At 42.7% G+C, this 19,371-nt stretch overlaps 1 protein-coding gene across 1 annotated transcript in view; it reads right to left on the reverse strand.

The window, feature by feature from the left end:
- Nucleotides 1-19,371, reverse strand: part of hspg2 (heparan sulfate proteoglycan 2) — a 100,419-nt gene that overhangs the window by 18,913 nt on the left and 62,135 nt on the right. The window contains exons 30-49 of the mRNA XM_073470087.1: nt 19,060-19,130; nt 18,848-18,912; nt 18,624-18,764; nt 17,176-17,367; nt 11,373-11,465; nt 11,196-11,288; nt 10,821-11,051; nt 10,597-10,710; nt 10,370-10,497; nt 9,817-9,903; nt 9,649-9,707; nt 8,688-8,852; nt 8,408-8,518; nt 7,683-7,783; nt 7,107-7,287; nt 4,669-4,728; nt 2,004-2,126; nt 1,756-1,908; nt 905-1,065; nt 568-645 (exon numbers count right to left, since the gene is read on the reverse strand). Coding sequence (XP_073326188.1) covers nt 568-645; nt 905-1,065; nt 1,756-1,908; nt 2,004-2,126; nt 4,669-4,728; nt 7,107-7,287; nt 7,683-7,783; nt 8,408-8,518; nt 8,688-8,852; nt 9,649-9,707; nt 9,817-9,903; nt 10,370-10,497; nt 10,597-10,710; nt 10,821-11,051; nt 11,196-11,288; nt 11,373-11,465; nt 17,176-17,367; nt 18,624-18,764; nt 18,848-18,912; nt 19,060-19,130 — 2,407 coding nt within the window. The remainder of the gene's footprint in view (nt 1-567; nt 646-904; nt 1,066-1,755; nt 1,909-2,003; nt 2,127-4,668; nt 4,729-7,106; nt 7,288-7,682; nt 7,784-8,407; nt 8,519-8,687; nt 8,853-9,648; nt 9,708-9,816; nt 9,904-10,369; nt 10,498-10,596; nt 10,711-10,820; nt 11,052-11,195; nt 11,289-11,372; nt 11,466-17,175; nt 17,368-18,623; nt 18,765-18,847; nt 18,913-19,059; nt 19,131-19,371) is intronic.

Here is a 19,371-nt window from a genome sequence, read left to right on the forward strand (position 1 = left end):
AAAGGCTGACACAACGCAGTGGCTCTCTGAGGCAGAACTAAACAGGCCCCGGAGCCCTCATCGAGCCGAGGAGGGCTGTGCAGAAACCAGACTAACACAATACCACTTTGGGCAGGGGAGGGGGCAGCCGGCCGCGCCTGGCACGGAGCAAAATATGTCTGAAATACCTACAGTACCTACTGTATACTCAGTCCTGTTAATACACTCAATGGAATGATTAGGGTCAACTGGGTGCTGAGAGCACAAACACGTCAGGGATGGCATGATGTGGACAATACAAGACAAAAGACTATGGAACACTTTAATTTAACGCAACATAAAAACATGTACCGCATGCAAGTACACTGAGAAGTCAACTAGACCAAGCTAGTTGGTTTTAATGTGTTTGGCATCAGCTCTAAAGGGACTTAGTGAGCAGCTGTGGTAAATTAATGGGATTTACAGGGTGTGAATCAAGGACACGGTTGATCATGCACTTAGTCGACAATATGTGAAGACGAGGTCAGTAGAGGACAAGTGATGTGAACTACGAGACAGGACAGACAGACAGTGGACAGATGGACAGACCTGCAGCTCCTCAATACGTCTCTGTAACACATCGACACTGTTGCTTTTAAACTGATGGAAACCGTGAGAGGGAATGGCCTGAGCAAACGTCAGAACAGGGTGGGATCAAAAAACAAAAAAGGGGGGGAAGGAGACAAACAGAAGGGAGGGAAAAATAAAGGTAAATGTCAAAATGCGGAAACAGTCATAAAAACTGACACAGTATGATGAAATACCATCGGCACCGGACACACCTTGGAGTGCAAGATGAAGATACAGCACAGCAGAATGTGAATACAGTTTTAATCAATCCATGTTAAAGTCATCATTCAGACGCTGACACGACAGGTGGTCTCACCTGTGGAGGGACCTGTCCTCCGTTTTTCAGCCAGGTGAGCTTCGGGGTGGGCGATCCTGACGCCCGGCAGTACAACCTCAAAGTGTCACCTTCGTGGACTCCAATATTTTGGGGGCTGACTTGGACTTGGGGCTGGCTGCCTATGCCACTCGGGTTAGTCTCTGACCGAAAGAATGCATTGTGATCACTCAAACGCAAAATATATATTGTTTACTTATATTATATATATATATACATTTAAACAACACGTTGACAACTGTTTCCAATATTTGAGTGACAAGGAGGCGCAAAGGACACGATACAATGACTAAACAATACATGACTTTGCTAAAAGTTTCTTAACATCAACCAAATGTTTACTTTGTCCGCCATGAAAAATTTTCTCCAACTTTCTGAGTTTTGTTGCGACTTGAGAAAGAATTAATGTAAATTTTCCCAGTCGGAAAAAAGTTTTTACCATGATTCCAACAGCACATGAACAAACAGTGAGATGCTTCTGTTTTCAAGCTAGTTTCTTCGGGGAAAAAAATCAGTAAACAACTCAAAACAGGGGTAACGTATTCATGTGTCAATACTGTCACTGTCAGAAGAGGGAGACAAAGTTCAATAACTTCCTAAGCTTAACCATAATCACTACATGCCAGCTCCAACACTTGTCCCAACCTAAACCAAACCCAAACCATAAACCATTACATCGAATCATTTGCATTGTGGGGACATGCATTTTGTCCCCTTAAGGGCAGGGGGTCCCCATAAGGGAAGGAGGTCCCCGCAACACAGGTGTGTTAACAGATTTCTCTTTCCATAACGTGTAATATATGTTCACACACACACATAAACACAAAACGTACTTTGGATAAAGAGGGAAACTCGCGCTGTGTGCTCCCCATGAGTGTTCAGGGCTTTGCAGGTGTACTCTCCCTCATCAGCCGGGTCCACTGCTGTGAAGGTCAATACGCCACCTCGTATCACAGCTCTGGGACTCATTCTGTTCCCTGGACCTCCTGTAAGGGTGAATTTTTGAATACCAGCTGGTAAATTCATGCAACTTTGTACTGGACTACAATTATACAACAGAATACAGAGACACTGGTCATACCGATCCATTCAATGGCGGGGGTTGGGTTTCCAGTCACTGCGCAGCGGAACTCAGCCCGCTGGCCCTGCTGGACATTCAGCACTGAGGGAGTGATGGTGGCCACAGGCTGGGCCCCCTCTGCAGCTACAGAAGGAGACACATCAGTCAAACACAACTCAAAACGGAGAGTGAGACGTCTCAGAGGCAGGTGGAGAAGTAAAGCATGATAAAACAGACCAGCGTGGTGGGGAAGTGGAATATGAAACCTTGTCTGGTGTCTACAACCCCAGCTTGGTCGTTATATGAAGCTGTGGGAATGCTTCTGATTACAATGAATTGATCAGACTGAGAGAGAGAGAGAGAGAGAGAGAGAGAGAGAGAGAGAGTGATGGCCTCTGCCCGTGCCCCCACCCTCACCCTTGGCAGTCTAGATCCTCAGAGCAGACGAAACAGATGAGATGTGGCAGGCAGACCTTGGCATGGCCTCTGGGCACATTGCTGTGCCAGTTTGGCTGGCTGCTAGATCAATCCTGTATGATTCCAGAGTGACAGAGCAATAGAAAGGCCTCTTTCAGTGGGGAGGGAGGAGTATGAGGCTGTCTAAGCAGGCGGAAAACCCCTGGGACAGTTGTAGCCTGGGCGGAGCGTTGACTCTCTGACCTTGGTGACACTAGTACTCCAGAGCAGAGAAGTTTCATGGGACTGACTTTAATGGGTTTTGTAAAGATCTATGGTAGAATCGGTGCATCAGGAGATGAAACTTCAAGGGCAGATTCAACCGCATTAAGAAAAAAAACATAATTTCTCACTTTACCACCTCCAGTGGTATCTGTCCGATTTTATAGTTTTGGTTTTATCTGTGCAGGTCTTCACATATATGTTTGCCTCCAGCCCAATAAAATAGAGGAAAGTCTAAAGCCTGGCTCACTGCTCCATGCAGCTGTACCCATGAGTGCCATGAATGAGTAATGACCAACATTTAGCACAGTACAGTACTGCACTGAGAGAAATATGTGCACATTAAATGAAATACTATATTTTGGATTATTTTGGAGAAAATAGTTGCAAAAAAACAAAAGCTGGAAAAGGCGTCGATGTCTGGAACAAGCGTCTCTTAGTCTTCAGTCATTTCTGAAAATGACCAATCACAGGTTGCACAGCAACATGCATAAATTTTCACTGTTTTATTTTTTTTGCTAATTTGAAGCAAACAACAGAAATATGTCTGTAGGTGGAGCTCTTGCATCCTTGTGTACTGCGCGGTGCTACTTTGAGCTAAATGCTAATGACAATGCTAGGATGCTAATGTGTAGCAGGTAATGTTTACCAGGTTCATCATCCTACTTTAGCATGTTAGCATGCTACACAAAGTGCAGCTAAGGTTGATAGGAATGTTTTGCAAGCAAGTATCAAAATCTCCACATTACGGAACTAGATAAAAGTTAAGTGGTCAACAAAGTTAATGAATGTTTGGACATAATTTTGTGGCAATTCATGTAATTGAGGTTCAGATATTCAACTAAAATAACACTAAAAAGTAAGGACGATGAGTCACATGGGTATCTGGCAATGCAGTAAAGACAGATATCTCTGTAAAGACAAAACTAAAACCGGCTTATTGGCTAGATACCACTCGAGGTAAGGAGGAAAAATATGTATTTTTTGACTTTGGATGTATAGAATCATCTGACATATGCAATATAGTTCGACTTCCATCCATTTATATCACGTTAACTGCTTCTTAGAGTTCACTTCCATCTGTGTGACGCACTGAAACTAGGCCTCTCACACCGGACACGAGTCTGCTACCCACATTCAGCTCTGATGTAATGAGGTTGTGATGGGATGTATTAAGCACAGTATGATGTTTGAAGCCCAGATGACAGCTACTTCCCAAGTATAGCATGTTTCCTGAGGAGAAAAAGGAAAGTGCAAAGAGATAGAAATAGAAGGGACATCTCTTGTCTCTGAATGTGGAGACAATGTCACCCAGGAAATAGAATTTAGTACGGAGATCCAGATTATGAATAACTTACAGACTAAATCATTCAGCGATATAGAATAAAAGATCCCCTTTTAAGGGTTAAAGAGCAATTAAATCTAAACTAACATGTTTTTGTCCAATTTAAAGGGACATTTTCCAAAATTAACCCATAGCCATGAGTTTAATCAATGGGTTTGTCATGTATAATATGAGCTTCATGAGGAAATTTTTACAGTAAGGCCTATTGTTACTGTAAAACACTGATAGTGATCTTTTTAAAGGCTGGAAACTTGACTCGACATTCACGAGGAGTTGCCCGTAAGAATGAACATGCACTTATTCCTGCAGGGATGGACCCCGATGAACCCAAAGAGCCAGGTAGGGCTAGTAAGGCTCATGTACAATCCAAGCATTGGACTCTCAACGAGGACAGGAACGTGATAACATAGATATACTGAAAATAGATATTCATCTTTTTAGACCTAAATCAAGCTAAGGATGCTTATAAGACAGCATAGATCCTCTGAGCCATCATGTGGGAAAGTGAGTGTGTGACCGCTGCTTGGTTGATTGTACATGGGCGCTACCAGGCCACCAGCATATCCATGCTGCTGAAGATGAGTGCATGCATGACAAAGAGAGGGAGAGGCCGGTCCCTCCAAGGAGCCCGGCAGAGAGGAAACCATGCCCATGCGGACTTACGCTTTCTGTGTCCTTCAAACATTTCATAGGCTGTGTAAAACATCTGAGTCTGTGAGGCCTCTGGAGTTGCGGGAGGAAGGAAGGGAGGGAGGGAGGAGGGGACAGGTAAACTGACAAGTCAGGTTACAGGGTAACAGCAAGTTTACCTCCCAACTTCCCAGAGACACTTATCCATCTCCGAATGTGGGCCGCCGTTGTTTTGTCCAATTGATTCCAAAAAAGCAGCACACACGTAAAAAAAAAAAATGAACTTGAATTAAACTGGCACCAACTTTTATTTTCAATTCAGCCAATTATTCATTTTCCTTTTTCTTCATTATTTATTTTAATCCTGATTGTTGGTGCCATTTAATTCATACTGCAGTTCTGAGCATTCAGTTCTCACACTTACCTGAGAAGAAGAGCACCATGAATTGAAGTATGTCGCTTCAAATGACCGTTTGTTTGTATCAATTCATGCTTATCTCACACTTAACACCAAAAAACCAAAAAACAACAACAATTCTCCAAAATGCTTTGAATTTCAAATCAAGATACACAAACACACACATACACTGTAATATCATGACTGTTCAGCAGCACATGGAGCGATGAAGTTATGCAGGGTAGCCACACATGAGACATGCAGGTTAGTAGCGAGAAGCAGTTTAAAACATTGCAACACTATCTGCTATAAAAGCTGCCATACAGCTTGTGGTTATCCTGCACTGGTCAAGATAATATATTTAAATCAGCCCCATCCATGAATTAGCAAATCACTTTGATCAATTATTGTTATTTTAATCAATTTTCTCTTTTTCACAAAATATTTTCACAGTTAAGATAAATACATTACAATGTGACATGTGTACATTACATCAGTTAGGTATTCTTAATAAAGAAATGTTTAAAAAAAATGAATAAAATCTTTACAGAAGCACCTTTGGGTATAATCTTTTGCAATCATATAGCCTTTGAGTCATTAATGAACAAATAAAAAAATAATGCAGCCATTGTAAAGTAATTCAGGGTTTAAAAAAAAAGTGTGACCTGTGACTGTTGAGTTGTAAGATGTTCTCAGAGATGTATAAAAATACTTTTCTTATAAAAACACTTGAAATTGCCTAAATGTAAACACACAACATGCAAGGTAATCGCATTCACATGGCCAATTCCTTTGAAAAATATTACAAAAAAAGAAGTTCTAATAATTCTGATATATTTGATTTCATGGAGACATTTCAGGTTAAAATATTTCAGTCGATCAAACAAGAAGATGTGCCAACAACATTGACAGGATGTAAATAAAAAAGACCATAATATACAATCGTAGATGATTATTGACAAAATTATGATTAAAAACAACATTTTCCCCCTGTTTCTTCTGCATTTCAAGTCAGATCTTGAATTTTTTTACCAACTGGGTCTGATAAGAGACAATCGATACAAACAAAACCGACTTTTGCCAACACTAAAGGAATGAAGGAGTGATATTACAGCAGTATAACAGCATGTAACCAACTGCATGGCTGATAGCACCGTTTTTTTTGTTCATTGACATTCATCATCATCAGGATGATGAGTTACACAGCAGACAGTGATTTAAGGAGGGAATACTGTATGGAGTGGAACAACACAAAACAATCAGTGGTAGCGGGGGCTCGTCCTACTTCTCCTCTCTTCCAGATACACTGAAGTCCTCTTTGAACGCCAGTCGCAGAGCCACTAAGCACCAATCGTGGCATCCACATTCCTCCTCATCATTAAAACACTACAGCTCAGGCGGTAAGGGGCACCCCGGGAGCCCAAAGACACCAGAATCCATCACCCTGCTTGTGAAACCTCTAACAGCAGAAACCAGCGGCTCCACCAGTGATCGAGAAGCAACCGCACCACCACCGATTAATTCAAAAAAAAATTTAAAAAGGAAAGAAACATCTGCAGTAGCTTTAATAGTGTTGGCAGGAAGCATTACCCCAAAAAATCACTGATCCAAAAGAGTGCTCCTTTGCCCCAAGTGTAGTGAATGCGTCATGAATTTGAGTGCCCATTAGTTAAATCTAAAACTGCATACTTCACCCCACATGTTATCTGGAAAATTTGTACCCACAAGCTGTATTTCTTCATATAAAGTCCAGGAAAAACCACTGAGCAGAGACGTACAAGACAGCGAGGCAGTAAGAAGAGCTGGAGTGGCAGTATGATAATGAGACATGTTGATATCTAGCAGCAGAGGGCAAAAGCGTTGGGAGTTAGATCTGCAAGCTTATTATGCTGTTAACCAGGAGCTGAGTGTTTACAGTGCATGATGAGAGATGCAGTAAAACAGAGAAGCATGCGCCACTGCAAGCCGGAAGGGTGGTAGGGGGTTGGGGATGGGGGGACGGACTACAGGAGCCAGAGCTGGTCGGGTAGCAGGGAGTGATGGGTAATGGAATGCGGTGCCGAGGATCACGAACCTGGCACGTAGAGGATGGCGTTGCCCTCGTCCATGGCAAACATGTTGGAGCCCGTGCAAACATAGACGCCCGCGTCCTCGGGCTGGACGTTCTGAATTGTCAGGATGCCGTTAAAGTCCATGGCCCGGTTGGGCAGCTTCCCGTTACCCATGCGGGTCCAGACGAGGGTGTAGGCTGGTGACTGTGGAGGCAGGGAGCAGATAAACACACAGAAATTACAAAGAAGCATGCAAACTCAGATGTTTGTTGTTGGGCTGCAGAGCAAATATAAATGTACTGATTTGTGTGTCTCCACCTAGCAGTGAGTTTTAGAGGTTATGTTGAGATTTTTCCCTTTAAACAGAGCCAGGCTAGCTGTTTCCCCTTGTTTCCAGTCTTTATGCTAAGCTAAGCTAGCCTGTTTCTGGCACCATCTCCAAATTTAACAGATGTGAATGGTAGCAGCCTCCTCCGCTAGAAGAAAAGTGAATAGGAGATTTTCGCCAAAATGGTTTTTATATATTTCTATGAGTGTGCACATATTCCTAATTAAAAATAATAAAGTAAGTGAACAAGGATCATTGTGGCTGGTGTTACCTTGCTCTTTGCAGTACAGATGAAGCTGACAGTAGACCCCACCCTGACAGTCTGGGCTTTGGGCTCCTCGACTGTCACCTCAATGGGCTTGGATTGGACATCTGATGAAATGTAGAGACACAGTTTATATCAGGCAAACTGATCAACAGGATGTTGTAAAGAAAATCTAAAACTGCAATGTAAGTTTTTATGTTGGCATAACCAGTGAACCATCTGCGCTGGTGTTATTTTTGCCAGCTTTTTTTTTTTTCCCCACAGATGAAGACAGGCGTGGAATGTAAATGTAAAGCTGATTAACTGCTGATGAACGTTTTGAATGAAGCTGCTAATCAATCCCAGTCTGCTGAACATCAACTTCAATAATTAGTGATATCAAATTCACTATAAAAGCTATAATAACCTTCATGCAACATGAGGACATGCCTGACTTGTTATCAGAATGTTTTGCTGGCTCTGTTACGCACATATTATCCAAGAACCTTCAAAACTCCAAAATACCAGGAATGAACACACACACACACACACACACACACACACACACACACACACACACACACACACACACACACACACATACAGTCAGCTAAACTAAAGAATGATGTCTTACATAATCTGTTCATAAGCAAACCCATGTGTGGAACCATGGATGGTTTCTATTTAGTGTGCTGCAAAAGCTGCACGAAGGAAAAACTTGTTTGCGTATACAGCAGTGAGGCGATACACACTTGTCACAACAATCTCAGCGCGGCTCCTGTTGGTGCTGCGCTGGTCTCTGCAGGTACAGACGTAGACGCCGGCATCACTCGACTGGACGTTGGGGAAGTACAACTCTGCTCCTGCACGCACAGATGAACAACAGGTGTCGTATTCACACTTGACATGTGATTCTATATGCGCATCAATATATGCAATTTTTTGTATTAAGATCAGTTAAATCAGAACTTTTTAAACTGTGCATAAGTGCATAAAACATACTTTGACATGTGTTTCAAGTGTGTGATGTACCTTGTCTGCGTCTGTCAGCGCTGCTGGAGATGGGTCGCCCGTCCTCTCTGGACCAGTAGAAATAGTGCGGAGGGCTCCCGGACACCTGACACCGGAGAGTCACAGAGCCTCCCTGGGATGCCAGGACCCTCTCTGGATAAACCTTTACCACGAGGGAGGCCGCAGCTGCAAAGTGGAAAGGTCATAACAAACCCATCAGGGATACTCTCAGAATATCAAAACAAATAGCATCAGAGCGGTATTTCACAGGACAGGACAGCTCAATAAGTTTGAATCTTTTTTTTTTTTGGACCTGGACACAACCCAATGGTGACGTGGTTTTAGCTGAACCTGGTCAGGGGTTTAAGTTTAAAGGAATAATTAGACATTTTGGAAAATATGCTTACTCACTTTCTACTTGAGAGTTAGATTACAAGATCCATACCACTCTCATATCTGTCAATGAAATATGAAGCTGTGGCTAGATTAGCATGAAGATGGGAAATGAGAAAGCTGACTAATACGTATTTTATATCTTGTTTGTTTAATTCAGACAAAAACAAAGTGTAAAAATGACAAGATGTGCTTTTATGGAGGGTAATTTGTTATTTCTTGGCCAGGCAGAGTGACTTTCCTGGAGTCTCCGCTGGCTGGCCGAAATACTCACTGTGGTCGAGAGGTTGCCAGGCTGCATTTCTGGATTTACAGCCTGTCATGAAATTGCATTGTCATTTAGCTTGATGCTAGCTGTTTACTGCCTGTAATTCTCTTTGTGTATACCTGTAATAAGTCTGCCTTTATTTTGCAGGAACATGGGTGTAGCTCGACGTTCAACTAAAGGCCAGACTCAAACAATTATACCAGGAGAAGTCACAGGTCACTGCGACTGACACTGTGCTACAGTGAAAAACAATCTTGACATTTTTCTGGCATGAACACGAGCACTGTTTACTCATATTTCTAACGCCTAATGTAGCCTTACCGTCAAATGGACGACACTTCTCTCTCTCCTGAGGGTTGCCAACATATCCAGGAGCACAACTGAAGACGGTATAAACAGATGTAGAAATGACATTAAGTAAAACGTATCAATTTTTTAAAAACTTTTTCTACCCTCATCAAGAGAGGATGTTATACTAGGTGATCTTACCGTTCACAGTACTGGCCGGTGTACCCAGGCTGACAGGCAGTACACTGGTAGCCTCCATTTCCAAGGCTCTCACAGGTGGGGGAGAACCTGTGTGAAAACACACACAGACAGGAAGCTAGGTTTTAGGGCAGAAACACGGTCCGTTACCAACCGAACCTAACAAGTAATTCAGTGTGACATTCATCTTTCATCAATCTTTCAAAGGCAATTTCATGCGTATCTGGAGTTTCCAGCATTGAATATTTTGAAGCTTGGCAAAGAAACCAAAGTATGACGCTTGATTAAAAAACTAGTGGATTTGCACTGGAAATGTCTTCACTGTTTCTTCAATATACTGTAGCTTTTTTCTAAATCCTGACTTGAAGCAAGTGAGGATACAAAATCAGATGGTTTCAGTGGGAAAGTGAATGCACAATATTCCATGTCAGTTGGCAGAAAAACGGAAATGGATCAAACTCCAGAATTTGCTGTAAACAGGATAGAGTGGGCTGAGTTGTCTTGAGCTATAAATGGAGGTGGAATGTGAAGTCTTGCTATCTGTGCCAGGACTCACTGGTTGTCTGGGTCAGTGTGAGGGCAGGCGCACGGCTGGCAGTCCTCCGGAGTGCCAACAGTGGGGTCACCGAAGAAGCCGGGAGCGCACTGCTCACAGAGCTCCCCCTGGGTGTTATGCAGGCAGCTCTGGGAGGGAGGAACATATCGTGTTTAGAGATCTGTCCCTCTCATCGGGGTGCTATATATCTATCACAACAAGACCATTATGAGCCTAGTGCTTCATACCGTGCAGATGCCAGTCTCGGGGTGGCAGGAGTCAGAGTGGCCGTTGCACTCACAGAGCTCACAGTGGCCCAGGTATAAACCTCCTCCCGTGCGAGTATATCCAGGTGCACAGTCCTGAAAGAGACATTATGATTTTGACAATGATACATTAATGATGATACATTTAAATTAAGCACAGTCGGCCTGAAATGCTTCCAGTTGAGAGGTTCAGTATGAGTTATTACCTGGCAAGAGAGTCCCTTGTATCCAGGTGGGCATAGGCACTGCTCCACCTCGAGGGCCTGTGCCAAGCCGCTGTAGTTCGGCACCGCAACTTCCATGCTGATTTCAAAGATGCTGGAGGACCGCATCTCAGTGGAGTAGGATGCTCGAATCAGGATGTCATCCAGATCAGCCAGAACCATCATCAGGTGCTCTCGGGTGGCGGGCATGCCATCAGGACGTCGCCAGTTTTCCTGAGAAACAAAATGAAAGCTTATCGTTGAATTTGGTGTATTTTTAAGGACCCATGTGTAGGATTTTGGAGCATCTAGCAGTGCGGTCACAGATCATGGAAGAGCCCCTACCACAGGCAGATGCTTGCTTTCTGTTCCACTCACCTCTTTGAAGACAACCTCAAACTGGTGAGTCTCTCTGCTGCCCTGCTGCCTCCTCTGCCAGGGCTGACGAGCCACCAGAGTGATGTCGTTACCCTGCAGGAACAATACTGACATGTCAGTACGTCACTACGAATACATATAACCATGGCAGGAAACTGTGAATCAGTAGTTACTCACAATAATCTGCACGTCGCCATCATCGAGAAGCGTTCCTCTTGGACCAGCCACATAGGAGATGGTGTATTTAAGCTTCCCGCCGTAAGAACCCACCTGAAACACGGTCAGTAAGGAAGAGGCTTTAGATCATTTGGCAGTTCAAACACTGCTGCGAACATTAATACCAGATGGTTACTGAGAGCACCATAGTGTGCAGCTGCATCAAATCCGTTGCACTAGAGGGATGTGAAGGGATCAAACTTCTTTTAAACATGTGAGAGTTACCATGTTAACAGGATTTAGTCCACTTGTCATGGGGTGAACTACTAAGCCTGTGAAAACAGCTCTGTAATGTCTTCTGTGCCTCTGGAGAGAAGTTTTCTTAAGTCTGAAAAAACAAAACCTCAATGATGTCATGGGTGGGTTGGCGGACTATCGTTTTGAAGCCTTGAGTTTGGCAGTACAGCCGTGGAAATCTTTGGACAAGAGGGTGAAGCTGGGGAAGATATACTGATAAGATCTGACTGAGAATCTGAGAACACGCTATGTCAATCACAAGGTAGCAGCCACCCTAAAGCATACCCTCTATTTTACTCTAAATGAGACCATAATTTATAAAATGAACATCATGCTGTAGTAAAGAAGACTTGACACTATTGATTGGCACCATAAACTCATTAGGAAACTGTTCACTGAGGTGGGAATTCAAGTGAGAAGTAGGGTCATTTTCTCATAGGCTTATATACAATCAGACTTTTTTTGCCACCAGTTTAGTCACCCCCCTGCTGGCTATTAGAAGAATGCAGGTTGAAGGCACCTAAGTTGTCTTCACTTCCGTTGTTATTTTTGCAGTCAGTGGTTCTAATGAGATACACTATCCAGCTGAATTATGGGAATTGTAGGAGCTTGGAGCTCGAGACTAAAAGTCAGGATATCTAAGCCTCTGCTGCTTCGATTTCTTTTTTATTGTTGTGAGACAACCATCCTTATGGAAGTGCCATACTAAATCACTGAAGAAGCCCTTTAATTACACAGAAGACAGGTTTGTATTTTGAACCCTTTTCCAATTGAATGTTAAAAGTAAAAAAGATGAAAACTGAGAGTAGTGAGGAATGTTTGTAGTTTCTATTTCTTATTTTAATGTAGCAGATGGAGTGTGTGTGTATCATGAACCAAAGAAATTACACTTGTCAACATGGTAACATGGCACAGGCCTCACTTAGGAGGGTGGGGACAGATTTAAAAGGGAATAGGGAGTGTGGACTGGATTAAAGGGAGGATGAGGATAAGGCCTGAGGGGCAGTGGGGAGGATGGAGGATATGAAAGGTGCTGCGTTTTCTGTGACCTCGGAGGGGTTGATTCGAGGTCAGGAAAGGACGTCACCCCAAACTTTCCACAGTTACCTTATCCCCTGTGAACTGCGCTGGGAGCTGCCAGTAGAGCAGATCATCCTGGTGCAAGCTGAAACCTTTGTAGACCAGAGCGTACTGAGAGGCAGAGGAGGAAGGAGAGGCATAAGAAAATAAGCCACAGATGGAGCGAGAGAGGCTGCGAGACTAAATCATAAGCAGGCAGAAAAGCAAGTACAAGCAAGCAAGCATGCCAAAGAGTAAAACCTAACGAGAATCTCAGGACTAATGTGTCACATACAGTCAAACTCTTTAAACTACATGTGCTAAAGTAGGAGAGCTATTAAAGGCTCCACTGACAGTTTGATAACAGCATAAAAGTCCCACTGTGACTTGTCTGACAAGTAAAACAACAACTTCCACTGTCAATAATGAAAAAATGACAGCTTCAGATGTGCTTCAGTGAGAGGCTGTTTAAACCAGACAACTGTATAATGACAGGCTATTGTAAAACCAAAGTTTTTTTCTCAAATGGACAATTGCAGTGACAGTGACAGCACTGAGTGGGAGCTACTTGCTCAACAATGGAAAATATACCACCCAGTGAAGGACAGGAACTGTGTGAATAATTTTTTCTTTGGTGACTGTAAAGTAAGTATATTCTGCATTAATTCAGTAGATCATAATTGGGTTATTCCATGCCAACTCACCCAGAACTAAGAACTGTTCCCAGTTCGGTAAAAAAATAAAATTCATATAAAAACTTGGGACCTTTAAAAATTCTTTTAAAAATGCTGCACTACAAATATTTTTTAGTTATGAATCTTTTAAATTTGGCCCTCAGAGCTAGTTTATGTGTAGTATAGTTCTATCACATGCAGAAGTTATTTGGTCATTCATATAAAAGTGCCAAGGATCATGCTAAATATAGTTTTGGAGCTGAAAAACACTTTTTTAAAATGTTTTGATTGTATGTATGTAGCCCTGTATAAAATCATTTAGGTTACAGTGCATAAAAGTTCATGATATTTAAAAGAGGAAGTTCCTAATATTAAAAAAATGGTTAAAATATGTTTTGGACAAAAAGTATAAATATTATATGTACAGTTTAATAAATTAGACTATTTACAATTAAAAGATAAATATATATAAAGGTTTTAAGTTCATTAAGTTTATAAAATGTCTGTGATCCGGGAGAAAAGGAGAGATGAAGTAGCAGTGTATTCTCGCGTGTAATCTAACTTGTTACCTGTCAATCATTTCATTCCTGTGTTGCCTTTTGGTTGTTATCAAACTCACGAGCCAATCAGAGTAATTTCACTGTGTAAGGGGCGGGACTAGTGGCGCAGGTTAGTGTGGAGTGTAGTGAGCACGCAACAGGAGAGACAGACGCTATCGACCAGAGAGCTAAGGACGCATGGTGGTGTGGGAAGCATTTAAGTTTTATCGTGGAGGTCCTGATTTAAACTTCTGTGTGACCTGCAAGAGGTGAATATGACGTGTATGCCTGTATTTTGTGCTATATCTAACTGTTATAGTGCAAAGAGACTTGATGTGTAACGCGGTTAGCGACATGCTAGCTCGCGGTAGCATACGGTGCTAATGTGCCTGTGTATCGTAGCTTTAGCATGAAGATGTTTCCGAAGCTAAAGCAAGCTAATGCTAAGTCGACAAGAGATAGCGTTTGATATTGTGGTTCAACTTATGATGATATGCTTAAAGGAGACGGACGTTGGAGAGGGAGAGAGGTCGAGACTGGTTTCCAACAGACGGCCCTGCTGTTTTCTTCCTGGTGACTTCGCTTCTGTGTGCCATTGCCCACGTGTGTGCTTGAACTGTGACTGCCATTGCCATTGCCCTTGTGAGACTGCCATCGCTCGTCCCTTCTATCCCTACTAACAAACATCGGCTTCGTGAGTACTAACTGAAACCCTTGTGCACGTGCAACTACATAGGACCTGGGTTACATGTACATTTTTCTAAGAAGGATTATTTTATTCCCTTTAAGTATTTTTACGTTAATGTGTTCACATATTTTTCTTACTTTTCACTGACTGTAAAGTCACATATTTTATTTCATAGGTACAGTACAGGTCAGTACATTGTTGATTTCTATCTTCGTGTGATACCTATTGAGCCAGGTTTTTCATCTGTTTCTCAAAATGTGCAAGTTACAGCTTGTAATAGGGTGTGTGCTATGTATTATGTTACGTGTAGCTTGTTCCATATTAGATGATATCATCTTTTTCGGCCTTAGCATATATTATTTCACAATTTAAAAAAACTCTTCACAGAAAAAGTATTTGGGGTTCAGCTGTAAGATTATGCAAGGTCCCATGAATTTGATAGAAGTTTTTATATGATTTTAAAATCCATGACATGAACTGGGAGGTCCTAGGTGAGTTGTATGGAGTGATCCAGTTTTAATCTGTGAGTTGCTGCTACGAGTTTCTGGACTACACATTAACTGCCCTCGACAGTCGGTTGTTTATTAACTTTACTATCAAACACAGCATTACAGTTTCCTATGAGCAAGAGCCAAGAGGCGAGACATGAAGTCAACCAGTCAATCATGCCACCGTCTACCTTGCTGCTCTCCCCAGAAGCACTAGAGAAAGTCTTGCTCAATGTGTTCTTGCTCTGTTGATCAGGGCCAGACCCCCCAAAGAAAAATACAAGAAGTCACCACATGATCAAGAAACAAAAAAGGGCTTGTAAACTTCTTGAAATTTGTGACTGAGTGTACCTGCAGACGAGGGTTGTGGCCGGGGGAATAGGATTGGGGTCTAGTTGGTCTAACTGAAGAGGAGATACCAGACGGAGGAGAAGGGGGGCTCAGATTACGCAAAGACCATCGAGAAGAGGAAGAGGAGGTTGGTACCCGAGAAGAGGAAGAGGAGGAAGAGGAAGAAGAAGAGGAAGAGAAAGAGGAGGAGGGAAAGAATGGAGGGGAACCAGCTCGTCCATTGGAGAAGTTAGAGAAGAGCGCCCAGACGTCATCATCCAGCTTTCTGACATCACCCTGGGGAGGTGGAAAAAATGGAGTACCGGAGATACAGAAAATGTGTAACCATGAAAACAGTCAAAATGACCGAGGCGGGGTTTAGAATTTAGTTCTTCCACAAAGTATACTAAGAAGGTGATCATGCTGGGTCAAGCCTTTTAGTCTCTGGCACTTGGATGTGCTGTACAACAATGCTCTGGTGAATTATGTTCAGATCGCGCAGATAAAACACATAAATCAAGAACTTCAACTTCTTGCACTTTCCTAAGACTATTCACACCAATTCAGACCTCTTTGTGACTCACACACATGCAAACGCAAACAGAGTCTGACAACATGCTCCTGCGCACTTCATCAAAACCGAGGTGATTCTCCATGCTGCTACATCTACGAACCCCGAGGGGGATTCATCTCCTTAGATGCCCACAGTCTCTCAGTGTGTTAGCTTATAATGACAGAAACACTCCGCATCAAGTGCTCTCATTAGACGTGTGAGTGTTGCCTCTGCTACAACAGCCTGCAGTGCCGTTCATACCAAATACCTGTCGAGCTCTTTTCGATCTGTGGGCGACTTTTCGTTCGGAGGCCATTAGGTTCCAAACAGAAGCATCCTTCCTTAGCTGCTCCTCTGGCAAGTGCGAGTCACTCTATTGGTGTGGAGAAAGCAAGCTCTTTGATCACGTTCCTTATCACTGAGCTGATGGTATTTGGGAGTGTTATGGCAGTGTTATTCGAGCAAAGTTAAACTGTATGAAGCTCTTTAACGGACCATCAATGATAAATCCATTTACATGGCTCATGTGATGTGGAGCAGAAAGCAATTTCTGTGTGCAATATGCACTGCGATGTAAACGCTCTGCGGCGACCGCCGGCTACAAACTGCACACACGGCTGTAAACGCCATGCAGGAAACATCAAGAAAATTATTGAAAACCATTAAACATTATGGTCAGCCATAATGTATGAATATGCACCACTTGAAAAGTACAACACAATACCACAACAATAGTTATTTCAATCATGCCAGACAACACTGTACTTCAAAACTACAGTCACAACATGACACCCATTGACTGGCATTACTGTACCTGCTCTGCTCGTTTCATACGAGAAGAGAACGGATTTTTCTATGAAGTAGAAAGGCAAACACACAAAAACATGGACACCTATGTTATAAGTGATTACTGGGGAAAATAAAGCTCTTGACACTACTGGAAAATCCTGTGAACACATAGATTTCAGAAGATGAAAGAAGATGTAGTATAAAAAGGCTGAAGCAAACAGAATGAAAAAAGAATACGCTTGAAAAGAAAGCTTGGCTGATTTTTGGAAGAAAGAGTAGAGTACAGAGTGGTCTACAGGTTTTCTGATGCGTGCTGCTCAGCCCCTTACATACATCATTAAGGGTTCATTGTCATGCTTGGGCTACTTCCACTGACTCAGCCTTTGTGTGGGCTCTTTGATACTGACCTTGTCCCCCTGGTAAACCCCTGGAAGCTGCCAGTAATGAGGCTCCTGTCCCAGGTAGTCAAAGTTGCTGTAGGACAGCTGAGTGCCTTCAGTGGAAACCTCCACGGTGAAACCAGTGGAGATACGGTTGGTGCGTTGGCGGTTCACCAGAGCGAATCCCTGGAAGTTCCCTGGAGTAAAGACTGAGGACACCTGCGAGAGCACATTTGAATATACAATCAAGCTCCAGTAGAGGAAAATGAGAATTTGTGATTGTGATTGGACACATGGCAGGGCAAAGTCAGTTTATGATAAAACTGAAAATGGCAGCTGACTTAATAAGCAAAAATAAACTATACTCTAGTCGTTGAACTTATCTTAAACCTCAGGGATGAAGTCCATGAGTCAAAACTGGCACTAGAAAGATGAAGTATTAAAATGTCCACTCACATTTCTTGGACCTCTATCAATGTGCACATTTTCATAATGTCTGACTATCATCAGTTCTATGGGCTATCGTTGACTATCGCTGCCATAAATGTGAGAAAAAAAGGCCTCCAAAACAACAGGGTAGTAATGCAACACCAAGGATTGGTAAAAGAGAATTTAACTGGAATTACCACCTCCAGTCAAGTAACACCAAAGATTGAAATACATATTCCGTTAAGATTTTTTGAAATTGTGAAATAATATATGCGTGTTGTAACTTGACTGGTGCTCGAAGGCATACAACTGTGAGGCGGTAATTCTAGTTAAATTCTCTTTTACCAATCCTTGGTGTTGCATTACTACCCTGTTGTTTTGGATGTGTAGTTCAGAAACTCCACGGATGGACATACGGACATGCAAACAGATGGACAACACAAAAATGCCTTCGGCCACAGTTATCGCCTGCGTGAAGGTATAAGAAGTAGTTGTGGGTAGTGGGGGGGCTTTCTGTTGCTGTACTTAGTTGGTTTCCAATCAAACTTCAAAAATAGGGACTACTTTGTGTCAACTGGTAATCAAGACCACTTGTGGAGTTCCCCAAGGGTCTATTCTCGGGTCACAACTATTCAACATCTACGTGCTCCCCCCTTCCTCAGATTACTAAATATTATTAACATCTTACTCAAGTCTAACTCTTTGAAGTCTACATGCGACCTTATAGACTTCATATAGATGTCAAAAGTTATCCTTGCAGTTATTCATTTAGCAGAAATGAATGGAGGATATTTGTCAATCATTGGCCAGTGATTTCACTGGCTTGGAACCACTGAAGGCTGGTGTGATTAGGCCAGATTTAGCCGACACACATCTTTTCTCTCTGAAGTAAATGTTTAACCCACTTGCTGATACAATCTTCACTACTGCATAGCTGCTTTATCCAGCACAAAGATACTTTTGGTTTGGTTGTTCAGAGATTTAAATGGCCTTTTCAACCGTGTTACTTTGCTGTGTCATTGTCAGGTACCACTTAAAGGCCTCACCAGGTCTCTGTAGTAGGTAGAACTGGAGCACTGCTGAGTGACGCCCATACAGAAACAGGACAGGCAGCCATCTTTGTTTTCCTGGCTGAGATGGAAGGTTCCAGACTTACAGCTGGAGCAGGACGGGCCTTCAACGTTCATCTACAACACAGGATCAAGAAAATGAGATACGAGGCAATCAGCCCATTCTAGTACACAAAATGCATGTGTTTGTGATGGATCACCTTGCAGCTGCACACGGGACCACTGCAGCCTTCACTTCCTCTTTGGTCACAGTTATAGCAGTTACCTGTAATGGTAGAGAAGATAGCTACATAATGTACTGGCCCTTAAAGAGGAGTTGTCACATAAAAAGGAATCTTTACAACTTGAACTAGAACAAGCCAGATGACGGAACAATATTTATCATGTGCCTGAATCAAAAAACAGTAAGTACCATTGACTTCATTGCCGCCAACACTACATCTCTGTCCAAGCAGTGGGTTGCCGTTGTATCCTGCGGCACATCTGAAATAGAAATAGACAATGTGTTGAGGCAAATATTTCCAGTCAAGGAGGATACAAGTTTTAACCCAAAGCACAATGAGGCAGGAAGCTGGGAAGTCTGCAAGAGGTGATACATCTGATGAGTCGTGTCCTTTTGGGTGTCTTCCTAACCCCCAAGGCAGACATCAACCGAGAACAAAGGACTGAGTCATTCAGACAGGCGTCATACAAACAATTCTGTATTTCCATCCAGTAAGTAGAC

This window comes from Pagrus major, chromosome 7 (assembly GCF_040436345.1).
Source record: "Pagrus major chromosome 7, Pma_NU_1.0".
In the NCBI taxonomy this organism is placed as follows: Eukaryota; Metazoa; Chordata; class Actinopteri; order Spariformes; family Sparidae; genus Pagrus; species Pagrus major.